Source organism: Nothobranchius furzeri, unplaced genomic scaffold, assembly GCF_043380555.1.
Source record: "Nothobranchius furzeri strain GRZ-AD unplaced genomic scaffold, NfurGRZ-RIMD1 Scf042, whole genome shotgun sequence".
Lineage (NCBI taxonomy): Eukaryota > Metazoa > Chordata > Actinopteri > Cyprinodontiformes > Nothobranchiidae > Nothobranchius > Nothobranchius furzeri.
In genome coordinates, this window is record NW_027223059.1 from 428,962 (window position 1) to 448,473 (window position 19,512).

The following is a 19,512-nucleotide window of genomic DNA, read 5'->3' on the forward strand; positions in this document are numbered from 1 at the left end:
GTGATTGTAGATGTCATTATGACTGATATGAATTGTAATTTTCTGTATAGAATATGTATTTTTCAGGAGTAAATGGGCGAAAACGTTTAAAGCCTATGTATAGCCTATAAGCCACGCCCACTTTTTAATCATTTTCAAAATATAGCTTAAGGGTCCGATGATTAACATATGTGCCAAGTTCTGTGGAAATCCATCAAGCCGTTTAGCTGAAACAAACTTTTTGACTCTTTAGCGCCCCCTATTGGTGAATCCACACAAAATCGGGTAGATAGGGCTTACCGCTCATACTTCATAAGGGTGTAGAGTCTCATCAATTTATCTTGAGAAATGGTGAAGATATCATCAATTACCACATGTGCTAGCTAGCACACTGATTTTGACATGGTGTCATTAGCCCAATTTTCAATATTTCTGCATTTTTCTTCATCACCACAACTTATCTTAGTCCATAGATCATATGTACGAAGTTTGAAGTTGATTCGACGAAAAATGACGAATAGGTCATTAAAAGTAAGTTTTGAGTTTTTTGCGATCTAGCAAAAAATCTAGTTAGGCGGAAATGGGCGTGGCCAATACAAAAAAGATGGAGAATCACCCAAGGATCATGTACATATAAAGTTTATGACTGTAGGACCTACGGTTTGGGAGCTAGTAGCTGAAACGTGTTGACCTCCGCAATAGCGCCACCTAGGTGACGCGGGGTCCAAATTTTCGAATCTGAGTAGCGGTCAGGATTTTGTATCAGACTGCCATGTCAGATTTTTCCTGGCAATTTCTGGCTCCTGCCCCCATACAAACGTAGCGGAGAAGAATAATAAATAACTAGAACTGCAAGCAGTTATCAACGGGTTCCAAGCCCCCAGCGCCAGTCGCCCACCCGGCCCCGCCCTCACCTTCGCCGGTCCTCACGCGGTCCCGCCCCAAAAACACGTTCTCCCGCCGGCGTCCCGTCAGCTCACTTCAACCGGCGCAATGAAAGTAACACTCAGGATACGTCATTAAACCTGCAAAGCCTATACACATCTTTCAGAGGCATGGCTGACTTCTCAATCGTGATTACAATGGAATTCCACTGTTTCCTTATTAAAGAACGTGAAGATTTAATGAGTGAGATTATCAAACAATAATCTATACATCAACAGAATATTACAAACAACATAAATACTTGATAATGTCTTTAGATTTAATTGATTTTCAACAAAAACAATGAGTTTCATTTTGTGACTTACTGACCAAATGTTTCAAAAAATCATAAAAAATACATAACTCATCATAAAATTACCAAAATATTCTCACATGGCAGTGTTGACATGTGGAATAATATGATGTTGTTTTTAAATCAGTAGACTCAAAGCTTTTTTGAAGAAAAATCAGTAAATATAACTGTAAGGGTCACAGTCAAAATTAAAATATTCATAAAAAAATAGTGCTACTTTCTAAAATTTATAGAAAAATCTCAGATCACCATAGGTACATGTTGAATGTTGTAATTGGTTTATATTTACTGTATACCTAAAAAACTTTCTAACAAAAATTAATTACGTTGTTGTCCAACTATACAGAAAAACTGGCAAAAAGTTAAAAAATCATTAAAAATCAATGCTTTCGTACAAAAATCTCAAAATATTCCGAGATTGCCTCTGTGATGTGAGAATTCTTTTTATATTTTTGTTGGGGTCATAAATGTAAAATTGTACCTACAATAAAATAATATTTGCGTTAGTTGCTGTAGACAAAAATATGTCCTATAATTAAACACAAGGGGGAGCTCAAATCAAGACGACATTTTTTTTTGTTTCATAAACCACCTAAGAGTGAACTTTATGGCAAATGTCAAGAAGATTGTGAAAACAGAATTTGCGCTACAATTGCTAGCCTAAAAATGTATTTTTGTAAATTTAAAGCGCAAACATCTTCGTGGAGCTGCGGTTTTCAATATCTAAGCTCATGGCTATCCAGTTAACATAATCTGGAAAACGTAGCTTCTTACATGAAAATAATGATTTTTAGGAAATTTTTCAAATTTGAAATTTTAAATGATCATAAACCACGCCCACATTGATCAATCATTACCATATTGATAATGTAGTCTTAAGACTCTACAATGATGACAACCACTAAGTTTCGTGCAGATCCATTTAACCAGGTCAGCAGTATAATGTATTGCTATTTATAGCGCCCCCTATTGTTTAATCAAGGTGAAAATCAAGACATACACTTGAATTGACCTTAGGTTTGACTGTTATGAACACCTTTGAAAAATGTCAAAATCTTTTGAAGTTACGCTAAAAAAACTTTTTCATTCCCAAAAAATGATTTAAAAAAATCATAATAAAAAAAATAAGCAAATTATCCAAAATCCCTTCACATCTTTTGGTCAGCCGCTCCTCCTCTCTTGTCAGGGAAAGTTGTGATGTGATTGAGTTTGACGGCTGGGAGGAGTTAACGAAAGTACGTTGGACTTACTATGCACATTTCTGCTAATTTGCATAAGTTTAAAACATTTTTTAAAATACTCATCTAAATTTGACTGACTCAATGAACACACTGGATGAGATTATTTGTTTTTTTACGTAAGAAATGGGGAGAAACATGCCAAAAATATTTTTGGGGTACCACAGCGCCACCTATTGGACCAAATTCAAAAAATTTTCTGTGATTGTAGATGTCACTATGACTGATAAGAATTGTAATTTTCTGTTTAGAATATATATTTTTCATGAGTAAAAGGGCGAAAAATTTTAAAGCCTATAAGCCACGCCCACTTTTTAATCATTTTCAAAATGTAGCTTAAGGGTCCGATGACTAACATATGTGCCAAGTTCTGGGGAAATCCATCAAGCCGTTTAGCTCAAACAAACTTTTTGACTCTTTAGCGCCCCCTATTGGTGAATCCAAACAAAATGGGGTAGATAGGGCTTACCGCTCATACTTCATAAGGGTCTAGAGTCTCATCAGTTTATCTTGAGAAATGGTGAAGATATCATCAATTACCACATGTGCTAGCTAGCGCGCTGATTTTGACATGGTGTCATTAGCCCAATTTTCAATATTTCTGCATTTTTCTTCATCACAACAACTTAGCTTAGTCCATAGATCACATGTACGAAGTTTGAAGTTGATTCGACAAAAAATGATGAATAGGTGATTAAAAGTAAGTTTTGCGTTTTTTGCGATCTAGCAAAAAATCTAGTTAGGCGGAAATGGGCGTGGCCAATACAAAAAAGATGGAGAATCATCCAAGGATCATGGACATATAAAGTTTTTGACTATAGGACCTACGGTTTGGGAGCTAGTAGCTAAAACGTGTTGACCTCCGCAATAGCGCCACCTAGGTGACGCGGGGTCCAAATTTTCGAATCTGAGTAGCGGTCAGGATTTTCTATCAGACTGCCATGTCAGATTTTCCCTGGCAATTTCAGGCTCTTGCGCCCATACAGACACAGCGGAGAAGAATAATAATAATAAATAATAAATAATAAATAATGAAAAATCCGTAGAAAAACAATAGGGTTCCCTGCCCTTTGGGCTTGGAACCCTAATAATGAAAAATCCGTAGAAAAACAATAGGGTTCCCTGCCCTTTGGGCTTGGAACCCTAACTAGAACTGCAAGCAGTTATCAACGGGTTCCAAGCCCCCAGCGCCAGTCGCCCACCCGGCCCCGCCCTCACCTTCGCCAGTCCTCACGCGGTCCCGCCCCAAAAACATGTTCTCCCGCCGGCGTCCCGTCAGCTCACTTCAACCGGCGCAATGAAAGTAGCATTCAGGATTTGTCATGAAACCTTTTGCTTAGCCTATACACATACCAGCATGTGACTGTGTGAGTGAATGGCTGAATGCAGACTTCTGCAGGCCTGGTAAGTCACGTGCTGTATTGGAAAGCAGAAGTTCAGGAAACGGAGCGGGATTTCAAATAATTGGAAGGTTTTTGGTTTGATTCCAAGTCTGACCAGAGAATGCTGTTGTTGTGTCTTTGGGCAAGACACCTTGGCTGCTGGTGCTGGGAGGGACCGGTGGTGTCAGTTTTCGGCAGGCCTCACCTCTGTCAGTGTGCTTCAGGGAAGCTGTGGCTACATTGTAGCTCATTCCCAGTAGTGTGTGACTGTGTGTGAATGGGTGAAAGACTGATTGTGTTGTTAAGGGACTAAGGCGCTATACAAATCCAAAACATTTACCATTTCAATATTACTGACAATGTTTAGTAAATGTATTAAAAATGTATTATTTTCATAGGAAATCCTCCAATGTTTTTTGAAAATCATCATGGGTCATGAGAAATCAAGTTTTGTTATTTTATAGTTTTTAAATATATTTTTTTTTTCAATAAGACGATATATGGAGATTGATAATTGAACTGAATGAAACAAAACTGAATAAAATCCATATCTGATCTAAAGATTTCCTGCAATTTGTGCCAGTGGCCCCTTGCTATGCACATTCTTGTAACAGTTTTATCTGGCCATGGTCAAAATCACATAGTTATCTCTGGTCAAAATAAAACGAGTAGACATTTGGTCAAAATAAAACAAGTAGACATTTATTATGAGCACGAAATTGCCCAAAATTCAGTGAAACACTTCATTTTGTAAGTACAAAGATGTAGGATATGTAAATTAAAAATGATGGTACATTATTCAAACAATTGAATTAAAAAACAGCAGTTTATTGTATGTCAAATTTTGCCAATTGTGGGGGAGACTTTGTAGAGCAAACAATATTTTTACAACACTGTGCATTGAAATTAGGATTCCAGAAATTATATTGATTCAAGAGTACAGAAAACACTTTATTGTTATCTACATATGTAAATGTACAAATGATGTGTTACACAATGTATAGCAAAGTGGCAGAAGGGCATTCTGAGGCAAAGTGTCACGTTGGGAATGTTTTACCCAGGACATGAAAAAATCACAGACGGAAACGATGGCAAGTGAATAACAAATAATATTTATTAAGAACAATGTGAAACTGAAAACGGTGCTCCAAACTGGAACAGGAGGGATCAAGATCTAGAACGGGAAAGCAAACTGGTGTTAGAATCACGAAACCCTGGAACCAGAGAACCAGAACTGGAATTGTTTGGAGAACTATTCTTACTGGAGATGATCGGTGTTGGTGAGGCAGGGCTGGGGCTTTGGGGCCAGGTGGGGACAGAAGAGCAGCAGAGAATGAGGATCCAGGACGGGATGAGGAAACAGGTTGCGAGGCAGACAGTGAGGCAGGATATGATGCAGATCCAGAGGCTGGTAGTTAGGCAGGCTGGGAAGCAAACAGGACGACAGGTGGGCGGCGTGGTCACATGATGGTTGCTGATTCCACAGATTTCGGTTGTGTTGTTTCAGGAACTTCATCTGGTGGGTGATTGTTCCTAGTGGAGATTGAACAAAAGAAGAGTGCTGTAAAATGAAGTCTTTAACAAAGGAAAATAAAAATAGTACTAGAATAAGTGAATTTGTGAATATCTAAATGGATACATTTTTATACATTGAAACAGTGATGGCACAACACAAAGTAACATTTCAATGTCCATTATCAAAACCACAAGTAAGTGTGATACTGTCATACACTTTTTTATGGATAAAAAGTGTATTTCACATGCTAAATATACATTAAATGGTAAGGTATGGTGTGGTATGGTATGGTATATATGTATAAGAGTCGAAATAAGTTTAGATGATTTTGAAGCTAAATTGATTTTGTATGAATGAAACGGACCTCTATGTGTAATTTGTTATGGTCAGCTCTGATGTACACCCGTCCATCTATCTGTGATTGTCTGTCTTTCCCCTTGAGGCTATTTGTCCTGCAGTCCTTGTCTGTCTGTCCCCAGTTCCTGTAACTGTATGTCTGTGTCTGTTCCTGTCAAGAATGATATTTGAATACATTCATGGTAACTGTAATAGGTGGGAATAACTTCTACATGTATGGTTTTGGGATCAATGTCTTTGATGTAAACATGATCAATTAGAGTATTATTTTCGGTTGTTGGACTTGTTACTATTTGAGTGTATCCTTGCAATTTCATGAAGCTGACAAATGAATTAGAAACCAGTGCATCGTCATTCATGTCACCCATGACTATTTTGGTTCCTGGAAATTCATTGAAATAATGCAGTACAGGTTGTAGATTGTCTTTGAATTTCTGAAGGTTATATGATGGTGGTTTGTACAACAGCATATAATGATGGTTTAAAGTCTGTGTGCTAAAAAGCAAAGCTTCCAGGTTGTTGCAATTGAAAGCCATACTTTTACACATAATGCTGTTTTTGTGATAGAAACCAACACCACCACCATTTTTGCTTCTGAAAGTAGAAAATAGTCCAGTTTCATCGTATGAGTCAGATCTGGTTTTGTGGTGAAAAGTCCAACCTGGCAGTGAAATGCTTTCAGAGGGATGTGTTTCTTTTAACCAAGTTTCTGTCAGACAAATTATATCGGCTGTGAGTAATTTTTGGTTGCTCTTGACATCCTGTATGTGATTCTTGAGACCTTGCACATTATGAAGACAGACTTTAAAAGTGCAGTTTGGCATTGAAACTGGTGTGTCGATAAAGTTTGGCATTAATTTCAAGTTTTCTTCCACATCACTTCTTGCATAGATTGCTTTAGCTTTAAAATCTTGGATAGTGAGGTGTTCTAGTGATGTAACACGACTTAAAGCTACATATGCTTGTCCAGCAGAAAAAATCCTTTTAAAAGAGACTACTGCTTTCTGTAGTGTTAGGCCTTGGACTTTATGTATGGTGCAAGACCAAGCCAGCCGCAGTGGAAATTGACGTCTAACCCCCTTTTCAAGTTTGTCTTCATCGGGACTAATTGGTGTAGCATTAGTCAGCTCGGTGTCTGAAGTTGGAAACTTGTGTCGTAGTTGTTGGCCTATACTTGGGTTATCAAAGTTAACATAAATGATGTGTGGGAAGCTATTGTTACTTAGAAATTGTATGCGACAAACAGTACCAAACACACCATTGACAAGTCCATCAGAAACATCGATGTTTTTAATGAGCATTACACGAGCTTTAGGAGCAATACTTAGTAATTTATCTAAATAGGTTTTCTTGCCAAAATCAAGTGTTGAGGGTATTCTAGTGGTACGGCCAGTCTGAGGGTTTTTATGGAAATCTTGGGCTTTGATTTGTACAATGTCTGTACATTGTTTATGCAACATGTTGAAGTTATGATTATCAACATCACTGTTTGTTGCAAAAAGATGCAGAATTTCAGTGTCTTCACCCATGCCTGTTTCACATCGTTTGAGAAGTGCTTCGTCTTGTGGGTGAAGTGGTTGGTCTTTTTTGTGTTTCCTTAAACGGTTAAGTGTTACAGCAAAGTCTTTGTTTTTCTGTCGTACTATGTCTGTGAGTTCTACATGACTGAAACTGTTTTGCCACAAATTGGAACCAATGGGGTCCTTGTAGAGTGGAGTCCCTTTGACAGGTGGCAACTGATAAAAATCACCAACAGCTATGACGGAGACATTACCAAATGAAGAAAAGTCTGAACACTGTTTGATCTGACGCAGTCTACCATGGATATATGTTAAAAGCTTGTTATCAACCATTGAGATTTCATCTATTATCAAGATTTGTAAATGTTTCAGGGTTGCTCTTAATGTGTTTATTTTTTCCTCTCTTAAAGGTTGGTATGGTAATGAAATATTATTGCCAATTGCAAAGCTATTATGTATTGTTGTGGCATTGATATTTAATGCAGCCACTCCAGTGGGGGCAGTCAATAAAACATGAATATCATCAGGATAATTAGATAATCTGGATAGTATTCTGGTTGTTTCATAGGACACGGCTTTTACCAAATGGGACTTGCCTGTTCCCGCTCCACCTGAAATGAAAACATAAAAAGGGCTTGGATTGTGACCGTTTACTTTATCTAAGCACCACTGCCGGATTTTATAAAACACGTTGCTCTGCTGCTGATTTAGAGAACGCATTAAGGATTGTGCTTCCTTGTGTGAGACTATCAGTTTTTGAATGTGAAATGATAAAGCTGGTTTTGTGATTGGCTCTAGATCTGGAATAACTTCTTGTTCACCAGGATTTGGATTGTTATCTAAAGATCTGTCTTCCAAACATTCTAGTCGGTCTAGTTCTGCCTCAGGACACAGCTCTGCCCAAACATCTTCTTGAAATCCAAAGTGTTCAATATCTTCCTGTATGTTTTGTAAATCTTCTGCTTTGATTTCAAACTTGGATCTGTTGAATTCTACTACGTCTTTGACAGACTGGATGTTTTTACTACTGTTTGTGATTGAGCCGGTCTCATAAAACTCTTGAAATGTTGTAAATTGTGATGGTTTTAACTGGTTTTCCGTGTAATAAGGAAGGAACAACTGAAGCTGGCTTTGATAGTGTTTCTCAGGATCTTGTTCTTTAGAAAAACGAGCATATCTAACAACAGCTACATTTGTCCTTGTCCGCTTCCTTACACAACCATTGTTGTTTAATAAACTAACCACTTCTGGTCTAGATTTCTCACTGTTTGGTACATTTCTGTACTCTGAGGCAAAAGTAGCTATGCACATGTCCATAAATTCACTGGACTTAGGCCTGCTTTTGTATCGATCAGTAATGTTTGTCATCCAGATCTGATTACCATTAGCACTGTTTTGAATGACATTAAGAGGTAAGCTCATTCTGACAATGTTGTCACCTGTTGGAACAAATGTGACTTTTCTAGAGCCCTCTTTTAATCTCATGTTTGTTAGCCGATACACACTTTCTTGAGCAGAAACTTCTCTGTTATGCAGAAACACATTCCCTAATTTGTTAAGCGCTTGTTTTGCATCCAGGTTTTCATTATGTTTGATTTCATTTTGTGCATGTTTTAATAGCAAACCCATTTCTCTTTCTGCTTTGGATATGTAGGAAATGATATAAACAATGCATGCATATGCATCACAGACAAACTGGATGTCCATGTTTGCATTCCAGCAACGTAGCAGGTCTGTGTTATACTGATTAACCCAGATGTCGTTTATGTTTCGTTTATGGACGACAGTTGTTTTTGTAGAGGTCAGTTTGTAGGCTGTTTCAAATGTAGTCTGGTCAATACCAATGGAATTAAACAAGTCATCTATGCTACTAAATGTGTTGTTTTCACTGGTCAAAGCTTCTTTAACTTTGGTCATGATATGCTTGGCTGCCTTTTTTAAATCTGAAGATGACTTGTCAGATGGGGTTTCCTTATTATCAACATCCGGTTCCTGTTTACATATGAATGTATTGTTGCTTGGTGGTCGGGGAAAGTGAAACCTGCAAGTTGTGTGATTTTTTCTGCAACTTTTAGAGTGTTTTTTGCTATGCATTTGAACACTATGTACCACTTCATGGAGAGGATCACTGTCAGGTGGGAGGTCGCATGTAACATATTTATCTACAAAAGCTATGACTTCAGCGTCTGTGTTGACTCCTATTTTAGGCCCGTCGGTCCAAAATAGACAATGAGTGTGACATGATCCACGTTGTTGAAACTCTACTCTATAAAAATAATCAATGATTTTACCAATTGGCTGAGCGGGAGACATGATAACATCTTTTAAAAAAGATCTAAATCTATAGTCAAACATTCTGGCTGCTGTCACTGGATTGTTTTTCAATAAGTCACATTTCTGTGCCCAGTCCATGTCATGAATATTGCCTTGAATGTTTTCTATAGCCATAAAAGCTTCCATAAATTCTGGCCATCTTAAATCTGCTGAAGAAAAGGAAGCAAACCATGTAGGAATGCCAAGTTGTCTAACATAAGCAAACAGATCTTTTTGAACTCCCTGCCAAAATACTGGTGTACCTCTAATGGGCTTCAAAAACTTATAGCCCATGTCAGCATTTAAAACATTCTTCAAAAAGTCTGTATTGCCCAGCATGGATGATGTAATGTTGGTGTTGTCTAAGCCATGGTAGCCCTTTCTCAGTGCAATGGAAACATTTGACACAACTTGATTAACTTCTGACAAATATTGTGCATAAAAGATGTAATCCAAGTTCTTGCCAAATCTGCCATCAGCATTGAGAATTCGGGTGTTTAAATATTTGCTTAGTGTAATCCTTTGCTCTCTTGCATCATGAAATGTACCTGTTCCGTTGGGAAACAGAACTGGAAAGCATTTAGCCTCGTTAGAAGTATCGGTAAGCAATCTGACTGGAGTATTTCCCTCAGCTGGTGCTACTGATAAAACACTGTCAAAATGGTTGTCTAGTATTTCTTGGGCAATGTCTACTGGTTGCATGCATGTGTCCAAAAACATCCCATGCTGTTGTCTATCATTAAAATGATCATCGCTAACAAGATCTTCAGACTCTACCTCTGTGCCACTGCCATCTCTTTTGCCAGGATGTTCACACTCTATTTCAGCTCTATTGCTGTCTTCTTCCAAAGTGACGTTGTCGGTTTCAGAGGTAGAGTCTTCAGACTCTTTTTCTAGGGGATTTGTCCATGCACTGTTAAATTGTACATCTTTGTAAAAAGTATTGTGAGATTTAAGGTATGCAATTGCATTATGTACTTTCAGAGCATTGACATACTGATAGTCATAGTGACCCTTGTACGTCAGCTTTCGCTTCAGTTTGACTTTAATCATTAGATTCTGATCATCTAATCTGGGTAGAATGTTACTCACAGTTTCTGTATTAGATGGAACACAAGTCACAGGTCCATGGACACCATTTTGCCCTCCCTTTGGTAAGGCTAAAAGTTTCATAAACGGAATGTGCTGTGCCACTAGATGTTGCTCAAGAGGATTCAACGTACTAAGTTCTACAGGAATAGAATCTAGGTGCATATTGTTTGCAACACTTTCTTCAGGGACTTTTCCATTGAGTATTTTACGATGACAAGTAAAACAGACCCACAATTTACATGCAGGGCTAACCTCTAGATGGCATTTGGAAACTGAAGACTGTCCACACTTGTGTAAATAAGTGTCAGTGATGCATTTTTTTGCCACAGATGAAATGAATGAACCTCTAATTTCATACTGCTGTGTTTTACATTCAACAACTTGATGTTTAAAAAGTAACCGATGACAAACACAACAGACGAATTGAGGGCCAAATTTAACCTTTTCTCTAAAAAGCTGAATGACATTATCTATGAATTTTTTTCCAGTCATGAGATTTTGTCGTCTACGTTTTCCGTGCTCTTTAACAGAATCGGCATAAGCAGTTACATTTCTATACCGTTCAGAATTAGACTGTTTGATGCGGTTACGGTGGTCAACCTTATTTCTATATCTTTCTACGTTCTGTTTCAATAACTGAAGTTTAGAGTGTTTACTTTTGGCTGCATAAGTGGTTTTGCTGGCAAGTTTGAGTCTTGCTCTCAGTTCAGGCTTTTTGTAGTAGTTTTGTTTATTAGCCAGTTTGAGTCTAGCTCTCAGTTCAGGTTTGTTTTTATAGTTTTCTGTACTATCATGTCTGAGTCTTGCTCTCAGTTCAGGCTTTTTGTAGTAGTTTTGTTTATTAGCCAGTTTGAGTCTAGCTCTCAGTTCAGGTTTGTTTTTATAGTTTTCTGTACTATCATGTCTGAGTCTTGCTCTCAGTTCAGGCTTTTTGTAGTAGTTTTGTTTATTAGCCAGTTTGAGTCTAGCTCTCATTTCAGGTTTGTTTTTGTAGTTTTCTTTACTGACATGTCTGAGTCTTGCTCTCAGTTCAGGTTTGTTTTTGTAGTTTTCTTTACTGTCATGTCTGAGTCTTGCTCTCAGTTCAGGGTTATTTCTATATGTAATGACACTTAATTGCTTCTTGTGTAATCTGTACTTAGGATCGTCCTTATACAATTTCTGTAACATCATTTTTTTGCTTTCCCTTTTCTCAATGTCTTTATTATACAGAGTTCTCTTTCTCCTGTTCTCTCTGCTCATCTTAGATGGAGATAGTATGTCCTTGTCACCTTTAAAGTGACAGTAATTACATGAGATCAGGTTAAAACATGTGTTAGTTTTATCTTTCACACATGCGATTGGCTCATAATGACATTCATTACAGTGTTTCAGATAAATACCCTTGGTGTTGTCTAAAGTACTAGAAGAGCCATATTGTAACCATTTTCCTTGAGTGTAAGTGTAAATATGGGTGTGAAAAAAGTCTGCAGCTGCTTGTATCTCAATTTCTGTAGCCCAGGATCCAACTATCTTTATGCCTGTTTGTGTAACATACTGTTGTACTGATTCAAATTCCTGTCTGATGTAACTTGAATAGAGGTCAGAATTTTGAAGAATTTGATTAACAACAGCCCTGCGAATCCAGCTATGCAACTCTTCATTCCCAGTAATTACAAATGCAAGAGCACGGAAAAAGCAGTTGCCGTCTGGCTGGATGTGTTTAGTGGTACAAGGTAACGGTTCATCTAATGTAATACTTTCCCAAAGACTTTTCACCCTTTCTAAACTTGGAACTATCTGTAGTTGGGTGCAAAAGTTTCTTTTGTCTTTAGAAGTCAGAGGATTGAAAGTAACAGTGCTGTTGATATTTTCTGAAATTATGAAAACAGATGTATCATTTTGTGGCACTTCTTCAATTATTGCTTGATTCAAAGAAGTGTGATGATTTTCAGTTACTGAGTCTACATCAAGGGAAGTGGTGTCATTAACTGCAATATCTTCTATTTCCTGAAGTACTACTTTATCAAAACTATCATCATCAAAACTAGTACATATTGACTCTGCATCATCTTGAAAAGAACTATTTTGCGTATGGATGAGCTCACAACGAGATGGAGATTCAGAAAGAGACTCAGATGTGTCACTGACTGCAACATCTTCAATTTCTTCAACTACTAACTGATCAAATGTATCGTCATCAAAACTATCATCATTTCCACTGATTAACTCTACATCATTTTGGCAAGAAGCAGTTTTACTTTGGATAGGTTTACTCATAGATTGAGCTGTCACCTTAACACCGGTCATTTCAAAAGCTGTGTCCTCTTCATTTGCATTGTCAGCACACAAAGAGTGAGAGAGATTGATTAAATGTGTATAAACTTGGTCTAAAGTATCAAAGTGTGCTACTATGCTTGTGCCATTCAACTGCCAGAGACCATCATGACCACGTGAATGTGGATCAAAAACAGAAAACTGAGATTGTTCTTTCAAAACTGCACATGTGTTTCTACTAATTGTAAACAGACAGCCGTCATTGTCAAATATAGCTCTCTGTAATGCAACGTCCAAAGGCATGGCAAAATCTGAAACATCTTCATGGTAAATCTGCTGATGAAGATGTCCTGTGAAGGTCTGCATGTATTCCAAAGAGAACTTGTGATGATGGAATGTGTGCTCTGTGGGTAACTCTTGAACAAAAACATAACCACTGCCTTCTGCATCACTGATCATGTTTTGCTCTTTCATGTAAGTGTATAAACTATCACCACTTATCAAGATATTGTTAATGTCTTTTCTTGACCATGTGGAAGCCATTTTGACAGTGTTTGTCATGATGGCTGTAATGCTGTTTGGTGCACACTGTTTAAATCGGTTGCACCCAAAACGCTTATGACCTTGATGAAATGAACCTTTGACAATAGAATGAAAAGTGTTCAAACTTTCCTGATTTGATGAGGAAGATGCAATGGTAACACTTGAAGCTGCAACACCAGGAGCATCATGGACCTTCTCAGGTTGAACACTCGTCTCCTTCTCTTTACATTCCTGTGAAAACAAACATAAAAATTCAAACATTAGAAGAAAATCTATGAATAAAATGGGCATGTTTTCACTTGGGGAATATGTCAAACCTGTTGCTTTGTAGCATCTCCTAGGTCAACAGGTCCTTGGTCTTGGAGAGCAACTGCGTTCTGTTAAAATAAAAAAAGTTTTATAATATTTAGGAAATATAAGTATTGGAAAGAATATGTGTAGGATTAAGTACGCTATTTAACATCAATAATCAGACTATGTCATATAGGTCCTACCATTTTGCCTTTTGGTACAGGCGATGTAACACTGTATTTGTCTTCGTTCATCTGGAGATGTAGAACCTCAGCGCAGTCTTTCAAATGCTCCTGGGAGTGACAGCAAACCTGTTGGAAATCAAATCAGGATATTTACAATATATTCTAGTATTATGAAATTTACAATTATTTGTCAAGCACATGATGTGATGTCAAAAACAACAATCATATTAAAATCCAATGTCAGACCTGGTCCTTGGTGACATCTGTGCGTGAAACAGATTTTTGTTCTTGGACAGCAGCTGCATACTGTTAAAATGAAAAGGTTTATTTAAATAAGCAAAGAATATAATTATTTGAGTAAAAACTTTAGAATGAGCATCATTCAATGAAAAAAGCTGATAGGTCTCACCGTTTTGTCATTGGGGGCTGGTGATGGCACACTGGCGTCATCAGTTTTCTCTTTCAGTTTTTGAAGGACCACACTGCAGTCCTTCAGGTACTTCTGTAAGTAAATGAAGGGAATCATTGTAATCCAAAGGTTTCAAGTAAAGGCAACAAAACTGATTTGGTTTCTTTGAATGAGAGTTTATTCACCTGATGACGAGACATCAGTGTGCCACGTGAGCCTTTTGGATGAATGTGAGATGTCTGAAAGAAAATGTCATTCAAGGTTTTATGTTAATTTTTCCATTATTGTAGAAATGTGTACCTCTTAAGCAATATTACAACTTTATATTTTAAAAGTATTGTGTGTGTAAATCGTAATTACCTTTAAACTCTCTGCAAGTGTTGGCCATTCATGATCATCAGAGGGCATGATCACTTGCTCCTTTATTGGTGCTGTTGCACTGGCAGGGGGCTTCTGGATCGTTGTTGCCTGTCCCTGAAATAAAAACAGTATACAATGCATGTAATTACTTTGTGCATGTTTTACAGGAGGACTCGACCAACAAATAGGAAAACAATGATAAAAAAATAACAAACCTGCGTGTTGACAACACTTTTCTCTTTTCCAAAGGACACTGGCTTTCCTTCAGGTTGTACCACCTGTCATCAAAATATGAACAGATTGTAAATTCTTAGGTGACAAATATCTAAAATTAATAATGAATTAAAGATTAATATCAAAACATTATAATGAAAAAACATATTTCTTCATATTTACCTTTTTTTGTTGGACATCTGGTGAAAGCACATCTGGACATCCAGTACTGTCATTTTCCAAGACATGCAGCAGATCTTCGTGGAAGTATTTGGGATTAACTTCAAAACAGACTTCGGCCTGAACATTTTGATGTAGACAATATTAGAAAAACTCATATCAATCAACATGACGAACATCAAATAAAATCTCATTTATCAAAAACAATAGGGTTCTCTGCCCTTTGGGCTTGGAACCCTAATTAATTAAAATTAATCATTCACCTCATGAAGAAGAATTCTCTTTGAAGATGATCTCTGCTCCTTTGGACCAGCTGGAGTAGACCTCTGAAAAAATTAATGAAATTTTTACATTACATGATTGTTGAAAATCTAAACAGCCAATTAATGTCTGCAGTTGAAATAAAAACATAGAAAAACAATTTACCTTCTTGCCAGGCAAAACAACTTTCCACTTAGATTGGTCTGCTTGGGGTTGAATGGGCTTTGCGTGTTGAACGACCACTCTAGCAGCAGACTTCTTGGGGGTAACCTGGGCCTTCTGACTTTGGAGGTGCAGGTATGTTTTTTGCCAGAGCAATTGTGCAAAAATGTCCATACCATCACTGTCACTGAGATGAACCTATAGAAAATAACACATTTTTAGCTAAAGCTAATACCTCTTAATCATTAAAAGTCAGTAAGCTTCTCACTTACCCCATCTCTGCCCCACAAATCCAGGCGATGAAAGGGGAAGTTCTCAGCAATTGATGAGTATGGGACATCTGAAAGAAATATATTTTGTTAACAATTAGTTTTTCCAGTTAGAAGCATTTTGTATAGTGCACACTAAAGTTCAACATACCCATTTGTACTGAGACCCTGTGAAACATCATCCTCAGATGGTCCTGCACAACCGTGTCATGGCTCAGTCTTGGAGGGAAATCCAAAACAAAAACCTGTTTTCCAGAAATTTTACATGACATTAAAAATCATTGTAGAAAAAAGCACCAGAATATAAATTTGATTCAGTAATTGCCTTTTAATGGCACATTATTTGTAATTGCATCTATCCTTACATTTGGACAAAGAGTGGAAATGGTGTTCAAAAGACACTTGAAGTCTTTTTCTGCTTCAGAAATAGGACTGTCCAGATTGTTGCTTGGAGCGAGCAGACACACTGCATCTGGATCACGTGGGAGAACTAAATGCCGGACCTCAGTGGTAAGGTGGGCTGCTGTACCACCAGGAACCGACAGGTAGCCAAAGGACAGCTTCCCCTCAGGCACCTTCACATAGCCATCCACAATGGCTCGGAGATGTGAATCTCCAATGACGAAGACAAACTAGAAGAAGAAACAATTGTTTAATGAAGGACCTATGAAGATAAAAATCACAAAGCACTTTAGAAACTAAAGAACACACAGCAATCTGTGTGTCAACCTATAAGCACATAATATAGTTTAATATTAATATAAATTATTAGCTAAATGTACCTTCTTTTCTGAAGACTCTGGTGGGATGATGACTTTCAGACTTTTTCCTGTGTTAGGCGACAAGGGCCAACGACAAACCCTGTGCCTGAAGCCTGTTCCGTGACCTAATGGTAAGATGAAGGAAAAAAAATAACACAATATCAATGTAATGTAAATATGTAATTGTAAAGTGTGTCACATTAATTTATCTGAAATTTCTCAGTGTGCATACACCATGTCAATTTCAAAATATGCAACAAAGGTTTTCAAAAAAAGCATTTGATGTTTTGGAAAATAACTAAATATGTAACTTACGTGGAGTAAAAGTCGTACAGCTTGGCAGAATCTCGAATAGCTCTTCCATAGGCTTCGGCATAAACTGTCTGTTCTTCAAGGCCTGAGCTCTACGGTACCCTTTGCCACGAGGCATCTACAACAAGGAAAAAAAATACCATAAATTTAGTACTATGCATGATCACTAAACAAATACATTACACACTAATGTAATATCATGTATTTATTCTATTAAATAGGTTATATAGAAACCTGAGGGAATGTATATCTTCTATTTAATAGACAGATTACCTATTAAGCAACAAAGACCTGTCTTGTTATTGGTCATTAGTATTTCTTTTTGTCTATTTATATTTGAAGTTGTTTAAATGAAGACAACTGAACTTCTTTGGTTTTCTGAAGAAGTTTGCTTCTCATCTGAGGAGCTTTGTCAATTCTAACTGTAAAAAGGGCGAGTGAAAGTTCTCAGTCATCCAGGTCATGATACTCCAAAGGGTTCAAATGAAGGCAACTGGACTTCTTTGGTTTCTTGAAGATGTTTCTCTTCTCATCCAAGGAGTTTTGTCACTTCAAACTGGAATATGGGAGAGTCAAGCCTATAAGCTGTAGCTATCTATTGTTAGTCAATGAGCCAAAACTACTGTGGGTACCTCGGCTCTCCATCACCTGATGAGTCGCTAGCCTCTATTGTGAGGGATTCAAGATGGCACCACAGACGGCTGCCGTGGTACTTTGGTGCGCTGTTTTTGTTCTGTTTTTGTGTGTAAATTGCGTATCTGGGTACTCCTATTCAAGAGAAGAACTCATAAGTTACAACACTATGATTCCGGTGGACTTAACCTCATTTTTTGTTGCATCTGTGGCCGATTCAATATCAACTTTGATCAGGAAAGTAAGACACAGGAGGAGAGATAAATGAGCGGGCGCTCTCGTGCGTCTGAGGAGACGGGGACTGTGCACGGCTCTGCCTGGCATCTTCCTCTCTAATGTACGCTCACACCGCAACAAAATGGACGAGCTGACCCTGATGAGGAACATAAACAGAGACTTCTCGTCATCTGGGGTTCTATGCTTCATTGAAACATGGCTCAGTGAGGACACCCAGGACTGCGCGTTCCAGCTGGAGGGGTCTCACCTCATCCGCGCAGATCGGAAAGTGACTGTCTCCGGCAAGACCACAGGTGGAGGTGTGTGTTTTTAAATCAATAATGGTTGGTGCACAGATGTCACAGTGATCGTGCAGGATTGTTCTCCATCTCTGGAGTATCTTTTCACAAACTGTAAACCATTTTACTCTCCGCGGGAGTTCGCCTCATTCATTCTAGGCGCTGTTTACATCCTACCTGACGCGGACGTGCACGAGGCTCAGCGTGTGCTCGCGGAAGAGATACTGTGCATGGAGCAGACGTAGCCGGACTCTCTCATCGTTGTACTTGGAGACTTTAACAATGCAAATCTGAGCCAGGAGCTTCCCAAATATAAACAGTATATCAAGTGTCCAACCAGAGAGGGGAAAACCCTGGACCACTGTTACAGCACAGCAATGGGAGCCTATCATGCAGTGGCGCGCGCTGCGCTTGGACTCTCTGACCACGTGACCATCCATCTGATCCCAGCTTACAAACAAAGGCTAAAACTCTCCAAGCCTGTTGTGAAGTCAACAAGACAGTGGAACACAGATGCCGCAGATGAGCTTCGCGCATGCTTTGAGACCACAGACTGGGAGGTAATAAAAGCCACCTCAGACAGTTTAGATGAGTTCACAGATACCGTCACCTCCTACATCCACTTCTGTCAGGACAGCATCATACCATCATACACCAGGGTGAGTTATAACAATGACAAAGCCTGGTTTACCCCTAAACTCAAACAGCTGTGGTTTGAAAAGAGAGATGCATTTAAAAGGGGGGACAAGGACTCCTACAGAGACACTAAATACAGGTTCAGCAAAGAATTGGTCAAAGCAAAACACCAGCATCATGACAAAATGCAGCAGCAAATCACTGAAAACGACCCAACCTCTGTGTGGAAAAGTTTCAGGAACATCACCAACTACAAACCCAGAACCCCCGCCTCCACCGATAACACACACATTCATGAAGCAGATGTAAAGAAGCAGTTCAGGTCTCTTAACACACACATTCATGAAGCAGATGTAAAGAAGCAGTTCAGGTCTCTTAACACACACATTCATGAAGCAGATGTAAAGAAGCAGTTCAGGTCTCTTAACACATGAAAAGCCCCGGGCCATGATGGCGTGGCTCCTGCCACTCTAAAGCACTGTGTTTACGAGCATCTTCAACTCCTCACTGGAAGAATCTCATGTGCCTGTCTGCTTCAAGATCTCCACCATAGTCCCTGTCCCCAAGAAACCAAGAATCACTGGACTAAATGACTACAGACTTGTGGCTCTAACATCTGTGGTCATGAAGTCATTTGAGCACCCAGTTCTCCCCCACCTCAAGACCCTCACAGCCCCCCTCCTGAACCCCCTGCAATTTGCCTACAGAGCAAACAGGTCTGTAGATGATGCAATCAATATGGCTCTACAATTCATCCTGCAGCATCTGGACTCCCCAGGTACCTACGCCAGGATATTGTTCGTGGACTTCAGCTCTGCATTCAACACAATCCTGCCAGACCTCCTCCAAGACAAAATGTCCCAGATGAACGTGCCTAACCCCATCTGCAGGT

General features: G+C 38.6%; 1 protein-coding gene across 3 annotated transcripts; it reads right to left on the minus strand.

Moving 5' to 3' along the window:
- Window positions 1-4,927: 4,927 nt before the first annotated feature.
- On the minus strand, window positions 4,928-19,300 carry LOC139061487 (uncharacterized). 3 transcript variants are annotated; one of them, XR_011517710.1, is made up of 17 exons: window positions 16,840-19,300; window positions 16,546-16,649; window positions 16,129-16,395; window positions 15,915-16,008; window positions 15,767-15,834; window positions 15,498-15,692; window positions 15,335-15,397; window positions 15,075-15,191; window positions 14,894-14,956; window positions 14,679-14,792; window positions 14,504-14,557; window positions 14,319-14,411; window positions 14,156-14,215; window positions 13,928-14,035; window positions 13,751-13,810; window positions 5,099-13,664; window positions 4,928-5,010 (listed from the first exon to the last, which is right to left on the minus strand). XR_011517710.1 is itself a non-coding variant. In XM_070547825.1 (16 exons), the coding sequence occupies exons 1-16, from the start codon at window positions 16,952-16,954 to the stop codon at window positions 5,796-5,798; spliced, it is 9,444 nt and encodes a 3,147-aa protein (XP_070403926.1). In that variant the 5' UTR covers window positions 16,955-19,300; the 3' UTR covers window positions 4,928-5,795. The 3 variants fall into 3 exon arrangements, 1 of the variants encoding a protein (XP_070403926.1); XM_070547825.1 differs by having other exon boundaries at window positions 4,928-13,664; XR_011517711.1 differs by lacking the exons at window positions 14,504-14,557; window positions 14,679-14,792; window positions 14,894-14,956; ... (6 more) ...; window positions 16,546-16,649; window positions 16,840-19,300 and having other exon boundaries at window positions 14,319-14,472.
- Between the last annotated feature and the right edge of the window lie 212 nt (window positions 19,301-19,512).